The sequence below is a fragment of the Triticum urartu genome, chromosome 1, assembly GCF_003073215.2.
Source record: "Triticum urartu cultivar G1812 chromosome 1, Tu2.1, whole genome shotgun sequence".
Taxonomy (NCBI): domain Eukaryota; kingdom Viridiplantae; phylum Streptophyta; class Magnoliopsida; order Poales; family Poaceae; genus Triticum; species Triticum urartu.
In genome coordinates this window covers 302,359,588-302,367,503 of record NC_053022.1, presented here as the reverse complement: position 1 = coordinate 302,367,503, position 7,916 = coordinate 302,359,588, and the positions used below count along the sequence as shown (strand labels likewise).

General features: G+C 44.0%; 1 protein-coding gene across 1 annotated transcript; it reads left to right on the top strand.

The window, feature by feature from the left end:
• Window positions 1-2,883: 2,883 nt before the first annotated feature.
• Window positions 2,884-7,524, top strand: LOC125508950 (nucleolar complex protein 2 homolog). The gene is made up of 12 exons (XM_048673773.1): window positions 2,884-3,048; window positions 3,140-3,273; window positions 4,150-4,221; window positions 4,307-4,816; window positions 4,918-5,232; window positions 5,331-5,387; window positions 5,632-5,961; window positions 6,037-6,243; window positions 6,328-6,414; window positions 6,567-6,661; window positions 6,831-6,965; window positions 7,054-7,524. The coding sequence occupies exons 1-12, from the start codon at window positions 3,027-3,029 to the stop codon at window positions 7,361-7,363; spliced, it is 2,274 nt and encodes a 757-aa protein (XP_048529730.1). The 5' UTR covers window positions 2,884-3,026; the 3' UTR covers window positions 7,364-7,524.
• The last annotated feature ends 392 nt before the right edge of the window (window positions 7,525-7,916 follow it).

Genomic DNA, 7,916 nt, shown 5'->3' with positions numbered 1-7,916 from the left:
CTTGAAGCTACGTCGGTATTTCCTCAAAGAGGAAGGGATGATGCAGCATAGCGGCGGTAGGTATTTCCCTCAGATATGAAACCAAGGTTATCGAACCAGTAGGAGAACCAAGCAACACAAACGTAAACAACCCCTGCACACAGATAACAAATCCCCGCAATCTGATGTGTTAAAGGGGTTGTCAATCCCTTTCGGGTAACGGTGCCAAAATTTGGTGTGTGACTGGATAAAGTTGTAACAGATTGAATAAATAGATCGCAAATAAAATAAACTGCAGCAAAGTATTTTTAGGTTTTTGGATTAATAGATCTGAAAATAAAAGCAAATAAAAGTAGATCGCAAAGGCAAATAATATGAGAAAGAGACCTGAGGACCGTAGGTTTCACTAGTGGCTTCTCTCGAGAAAAATAGCAAATGGTGGGTGAACAAATTACTGTTGGGCAATTGATATAACATCAAATACTCATGACAACATCCAGGAATGATCATTATATAGGCATCACGTCCAAGATTAGTAGACCGACTCCCGTCTGCATCTACCACCATTACTCCACACATCGACCGCTATCCAGCATGCATCTAGTGTATTAAGTTCATGGAGAAACGGAGTAATGCAATAAGAACATTGACATGATGTAGACAAGATATATCTATGTAGAGACAGACCCCATCATTTTATCCTTAGTAGCAACGATACATACGTGTCGGTTCCCCTTCTGTCACTGGGATCAAGCACCGTAAGATCGAACCCACTGCAAAGCACCTCTTCCCATTGCAAGATAAATAGATCAAGTTGGCCAAACAAAACCCAAATATCGGAGAACAAATACGAGGCTATAAGCAATCATGCATAAAAGAGATCGAAGAAACTCAAATACTTTCATGGATATAAAAAGATAGATCTGATCATAAACTCAAAGTTCATCGATCCCAACAAACACACCGCAAAAGAGTTACATCATATGGATCTCCAAGAGACCATTGTATTTAGAATCAAGAGAGAGAGAGAGATGAAGCCATCTAGCTACTAACTACGAACCCAAAGGTTTACAAAGAACTACTCACGCATCATCGAAGAGGCACCAATGAAGGTGGTGAACCCCATTCGAGATGGTGTCTAGATTGGATCTGGTGGTTCTGGACTTTGCGGCGGCTGGATGAATATTTCGTCGATTCCCCTAGGGTTTTGGAAATATTGGCGTATTTATAGAGCAAAGAGGCGGTCCAGGGGGCATCCGAGGTGGGCACAACCCACCAGGGCACACCTGGGCCTCCTGGCGCGCCCTGGTGGGTTGTGCCTCCCTCGGGGCACCCCCCAGGCGCAGCCAGGGCCCGTTGTGTTCCTTTTGGCCCATAAAAATTCTCTGTAAAGTTTCGTGGCATTTGGACTCCGTTTGATATTGATTTTCTGCTATGTAAAAAACATGGAAAAAATAACAACTGACACTTGGCACTATGTCAATAAGTTAGTACCAACAAATGATATAAAATGACTATAAAACATCCAAGATTGATAATATAACACCATGGAACAATAAAAAAATTATAGTTACGTTGGAGACGTATCAACCAGCATCGCGGGCAGAAGCCGCAAGAAGAGTCGACGAATAGGGACCATCACAACCTGCTGAAGACGTTGTAGGGGACAGCATCATAGACGGACGAGCACCAAGCACCGACTGACATCGCATGTGCAAGACAGGATCAATATAGGGAACACGGCCGAAAGTCGGTCGACGACGAAGAAGATGCAAGCCGATGGAAACATCATATTAGTTTTTTAACTCTCTTTCTTTTTCCTTGTTTTTACTCTCTCAGCCGATCTGGATCAGGTCAACCACCCACACACGCAGAGGCACACACACGTTCGCCACAACACCGCCCACAATCTGCAAGTATTCGAGGAGCACCGGCCTCGAGACAACAACGGTCTGGAGGACAGCGGACTGGACATAGGCGGCGGCGGCTTGGCCTGGAGCAGGCAGGGCGACGGCGGCTGGGACTAGGAGGCGAGGCGACGGCGGCGGCGGGGCCTAGAGTAGGTGGGGCGACGGCGGCCGAGCCTGGGAGTTGAGGCGACGGCGACGGCCGAGCCTGGGAGCCGAGGCGGCGGCGGTGGCCTGACCTGGGAGCCGACGCGGTGGTGACCTGGAATCAGTGGCCGGGAGATGCGGACCTCCGACAGTGCCTCCTCCCACAAGTACGTGTCCAAATCGAGAATAATTTCTTGCAGACGCTGGATCCCTTCGGTGACGGGGATGTTGGCCAGGCAGGCGAAGGGCAGCGGCAACAAGGTAATACTAGAGAAAGCAACGGGCTAGGTACAGGCTCCCAGACCCAACCTCTTTGATTTGGACGGGGAGACGCCTATTTGATTTGGAAAGGGAGGCCAGAGAAGGGGAACCGACTGCCTAAGGAGCGAGGACAGCCAGGGCGGCGCGGTTTCTCCCCTCTTTTTTTTTCAAAAAAACCTAGAAAAAACCGAAAAAAGCAACAACAAACTCAAAAATGCGTGAAAAAAATTGTGCTCCAGCTCGTGCGCCCAGTACAAGACACCTAACAACGGCGCACCACACGACGTGACCTTGTGTACCCCTCGCTCGCACTGGGAAGGGCCCCAGGAGTAATCACCGGTTAGTCGCTTCTCTGTAATACTTCATGTTCAAGCTTAATTTATGGTCAGTGCAATTCAGAACGTTTTTTGTTTGTTTTATCTATTAAGAATATAAAAAACATCCATTTGGCTTCTTTTTGAGGGGAAATAACATCCATTTAGTTTTTTATTTTTGAGACAAAACATCCATTTACCTTTTTTTAGACAAAACATCCATTTAGCTGGGTGGTCTCAATTTCTAATAGGGCCTTTCTTCTGCGGACCGAAAGCCCAAGACGCTCGCGCAACCCAACTCTCTCCAGCCTTCACCTGTCTCTCTGCCCGCGCCGTCTCTCTCTCCCTCGCCTCTTTCGGCAACCAGCACCCTCTAGGGCACCAGCACCACACGCCGCCGCCGCCGCCGCCGCTCGCCATGTCCGACTCCGACGAATACGGTGCGATTCCCACCCCTTCTCGTCCCCTTCCCCTGCTATCTACTCCTTCGTTTTTCTGATCGACTCGCTCCTCTCTTCGTGTGACGTTCAGTGGACCTGCCCGTCTCGGACGAGGAGGAGGATGAGTGGGAGGGTGAAGACGAAGCTGACGAGGAGGAGGTGCAGGGAAGCTCTAAGAAGAAGGCCAAGCAGCACATCGACCAACTGAAGAGGCTGCAGGAAAAGGTTCGTCTCCTGTCCGTCTCATCTTCTGGTTTCTGCTCCGTCCTTCAGTGGAATCTTATTTTTGCAATCGATTAATGGTCGCTGGTTACTACCTATAGTTATCTTAATAAGCGGATACTCATATGCGATTTTTTTTGGATGCACCGAATTCAGGCTGCAAGTCATTGTAAGAATTGTGCACATACAGTTTGCCATTCGTATCAATGGTAGTCTGGCAACTTAAAGATATGACAGTAAATAAACTCTGAATTGCACTGACCATTCTAAGCAACGAAATCTTTAAGCATGTTGCAAGTTGGATTGTTGTTTTACAGAGATAATAATCGCGAGAGATGTGACAAAGGCGGTTTGTCATTTTGTATGGAGTGCTACTAGCTTCAGCTGCACTGTAGTTGTTATGAATGAAACTGAAACTGTACGTGTTAGGCACACCCATGCTCTAACATAAGTAGCTCCATTGAATTAAAATTCCAAATTTATAATTTGAAGTCTTAACTGGACCCTTTTCACCGAAAAGAATATGCCATTGACTTAACATTTGGATAGTCTTCTTATTCTTTAACTAATATAAGCTCCCCACAGTTGATTTGTTTTTTCTGTTGTCGACTGGACATGTGATTGATGCGTAAGAGAATTGGTCCCTAATTGTTTGATGTCTTTTGGTTAGCTTTGGTTGGTTTGCTTGTGCAATTCCTTTTTGATATCCTATCATGTATGGACTCAGGTTACACATGTCACAGCCACAGCCAGGAGCTTAATTCTGGTTTTTCAGTTTGTTGTTCTTTTCTTTCGTATTTTGTAACCACTAATTTTCTTCTCTGTGCTGTTGAGTTACTATTGACTGCTTATGAAACTTACTGAACTTTTTTCTTATAGGATCCCGAGTTCTTTAAATATTTGGAAGAGTGTGATAAAGAGCTCTTGGAATTCAATGATGATGACATCGCTGTAAGATGAATTTTAGTCTTTTTACTTGTAATAATCCTTCTTCTCCCTCTAGAAGTTTATATGAGTTGGGTTGCTTTGTGTTTAGGATGATCAAAAAAGTGACGAGGAACCTAAATCTGTCCCTAAGGAGGAGCCAAAAGAAAGTGTTAAACCAATTACGATGGAAATGGTTGATTCCTGGTGCAAAGGGGCCGAAGATGGGAAGATAGGTTCTATCAGGTCTATTCTTCAAGCCTTCAGGAGAGCCTGCCATTATGGCGAGGACAGTGGGGACAATTCAGCACCAAAATTCAGTGTCATGTCCGGTAGTGTACTCGACAAAGTCATGCACTACGTTTTGAAGAACATGGATAGCATCCTTCGCCAATTACTCGGTGCCCCTAGCTTTGGAGGGAAGAAAGAGAAAATCAGTGAGCTGATGATGACTAATTCATGGAAGAGGAATGGCAATCTAATGAGGGTATATCTTGTCAATGCACTCCATATGATAACCGAGATGACTGATGACCAAATGATCGCATTTACTATTCTCCGTGTCAGAGCATCAGCTGTTTTTCTGGCAGCCTTCCCTTCTCTCCTGAGGAAGTATGTTAAGGTGCGTTAGCTTTGCCTTCTCATTTCATTTTTAAGTAGCTTTCGACATTACTCTGATGTCCATCTGACAATAATTTTTTCAACTGGATGGTGTTATTTTAGACCCTGTTGTATACCTGGGCTAGAGGTCGAGGTGCCATGCCCTTTATTTCCTTTTTGTTCCTCCGAGACTTGTGTGTTCAAGTAGGTCCGGATTGCCTTGACACATGCCTCAAGGGTATCTACAAGGCTTATTTGGTGAACTGCAAGTTGTCCAAGTCTATCAGCGGATCGAAACTGCAGCACATTCAATTTCTTGGGAATTGCGTCAAAGAATTGTATATCGTGGACCCTCAAAGTGCTTATCAACATGCTTTTGTTTTCATTCGTCAATTGGCAGTTATCCTAAGAGGTGCTCTTACCGAAAGAGGACCAAAGGTATTTTGTCTGTTGAACTGTCATGGTCATATGCTAGAACTGCATTGATTACTTGTGATCTAACAGAGTTTTTTTGGTTCTTGTTTCATCTTTTGAAGACATCAAAGGACAAAAAGCAGAAAGAAAGAAACAAACCAACGAACAAACAGCTGGAGGTACTATGTCTGTTAGTTTTTGCCAAGTATTTTCTTCTTGTATTTTGGAAACACAAGTGTTGTCTGCACATAGGAAGGATATCATTCTTTTAGATTATTTGCTGACAACAGCTCACTTTGGTCTAATTCTAATTCTATTCGTCCCTTGTGTATGTTAGTTTGATATTTTTTGTTGGCAATCAGACAAAAAGAGGAACGTTTTCCTGTTGTGAACTGATGATAAGCTTACATTGTTCTTGTGCAGAAATCCTACCAAAAAGTTTATGATTGGCAATTTATATTCTGCCTTGAGCTTTGGACAGGTGTTGTGTGTGGATGTAGTTCTGAGGAAGATTTCCGGCCTTTGGCCTATCCGTTAACCCAGATAATACACGGTGTAGCATGTCTTGTACCGAGTGCACGTTACTTCCCTGTACGCATTAGATGTGTAAAGATGCTTAATTGCATTGCCGAAGCCACCGGTACCTTTATTCCGGTGTCCTCTCTGTTGCTTGATATGCTAGAAATGAAAGAACTTAGAGGCCGTCCAGATGGTGGTGTTGGCAAAGCAGTGAATCTGTTCAATGTTAAACAGGTTTGTTTCCTTGTAATACAATTCTATGGGGACATGCCTCTGAAAACAGACATATAACCGGCAGTCCTCTTACAGGTAGATAAGAAAATGGTGAAGACACGTGCCTTTCAGGAAGCTTGCATTTACTCTGTGGTTGATGAGCTGGCTAAGCATTTGGCGCAGTGGAGCTACTCTGTTGCCTTCATCGAGATGTCCTTTTTGCCACTTGTTCAACTTCGGAACTTTTGCAAAACCATCAAGGCTGACAGATTTCGAAAAGAGATGAAGGATCTTATTCGTCAGGTTTGCTAAGCATGTATAAAAGAATATTTAACTATATATAGTACTTGATTGATCGCATGTGCTGATTTCCGTTTCTGATTCCAGGTAGAGGCAAATGTTGAGTACATAAGCTCAAAGCGTGCCGGAATTACATTCCCCCCCAATGATCCAGCTGTAGATTCATTTCTACAGGTATAGGTGGTCCTGTTGGCTTTGCTATCTGGACGCTATTTATTACTCCCTCTGTTCACAAATGTAAGACGTTTACATTTGTGAACAGAGGGAGTAGTATATTTTGATTCTTGTGCAGTTGTGTTAAAACATATAATATTCTTTCCCAACAGGCTGAGAAGGAAGTACGGTCAAGCCCTCTCTCAGAATATGTTGCTACTCTACATCAGAGAGCACAGAACAGAATCGATTCTTTGGATGAGACAAGGTTAGTTCCGTCGATGCTTGTGTATAATACCATAAAGCAAATTACCGCATTATCTTACCACACACCATACTTCAGTAATTTGTATGACTAAATGTACTCATGCACTCTCAACGTTCTGAGTAAATGTATTGATTAATGCCATTTACTAATTCATTCCTTTGTGTACCAGTGTTATCGTGGGTGCAGAGTCCTCTACCTTTTCGAAGAGGCTATCAGAGGCACAGAAGCAACAGGAGGAACATGATGATAGTGAAGAACCCATTGCTTTCAGTAAGAACTTGTTGGCGGAGAAGAAGAAAACAAAGTATGTTCAAACCTTTACCCTTCTTTCCTGGTCGGTTTCCTTGCGTGCGCAAGGCATGATGTTTACCTCCACTCCTTTCCTGGTGCAGAGCTGCAAAGGAGAAGAGCAAGAAACGAGCCCGTGACGACGATGATGTGCCTGCGGAGGAGGATGTGGTCGAGGATTTGATCTTGAGTTCGGACGAGGAAGCGGAAGATGAGAACGATGGCCTCGGATCAGACGAGGATGGCTCCGCGCCTGTTGAAGATGACAGCGACGAGGACTTTGTGGACCCAGACAGCGCGTGGAAGAAACAGAAGAAGGAGAAGCTAAAGAAACGGAGCAAGTACCAACCGTCGAACAAGGCATCCTCCAAAACCAAAAGGAAACCCCACCCTAAGAAGAAAGCAAAACATTAATCAAGGTAGAGCTAGGGCTCGGCAAAGACTGTTGACGAAGTGCTATGCTTTCAGTCATGAGAAACACCTGCCTGTCACGGGAAATTTTGTTTAAGTTGAGAATTACACAGCTTCCTTTGTCATTTCCATGCATTTATATCGAGGTTATTCATATGCTGATCGGTTCAACTTTGCCGATATTGATGATTTCATTTCCATACACTGTTCTCTTGCCTATTTTTCAGGCTGATTATGTGCCAGGTACTTTCTAGCTATCTTCACTTGAAACTTTGCTGAGTACGCCACAAAAACTTGCAACATTAAACTGGAAGCAAATTTCCCAGTTTCTGACTATTCCTGTCATTTTCAGTAGGGAATGTAAGCAAGCGTGTACAGGTTATGAAGCTTCGTTTGCCGCCCAGACATGCTTAGGAAGTTGTTGTTTTTATGCCAATATAAATTCTACTCCCTATGTAAACTAATATAAGAGCGTTTAGATCACTATTTTAGTATTCTAAAAGCTCTTATATTAGTTTACAGAGGGAGTACTACGTACTAGTTTATATTGTGTAAG

What these genes read in the sequence shown, in the direction of transcription:
- LOC125508950 (XM_048673773.1), top strand. Translation starts at nt 3,027, where the DNA reads ATGTCCGACTCCGACGAATACG. An exon ending in TTACCGAAAGAGGACCAAAG is followed by an intron (nt 5,233 to 5,330) that starts GTATTTTGTCTG and finishes CATCTTTTGAAG; the next exon opens with ACATCAAAGGACAAAAAGCA. An exon ending in TGAAGGATCTTATTCGTCAG is followed by an intron (nt 6,244 to 6,327) that starts GTTTGCTAAGCA and finishes TTCTGATTCCAG; the next exon opens with GTAGAGGCAAATGTTGAGTA.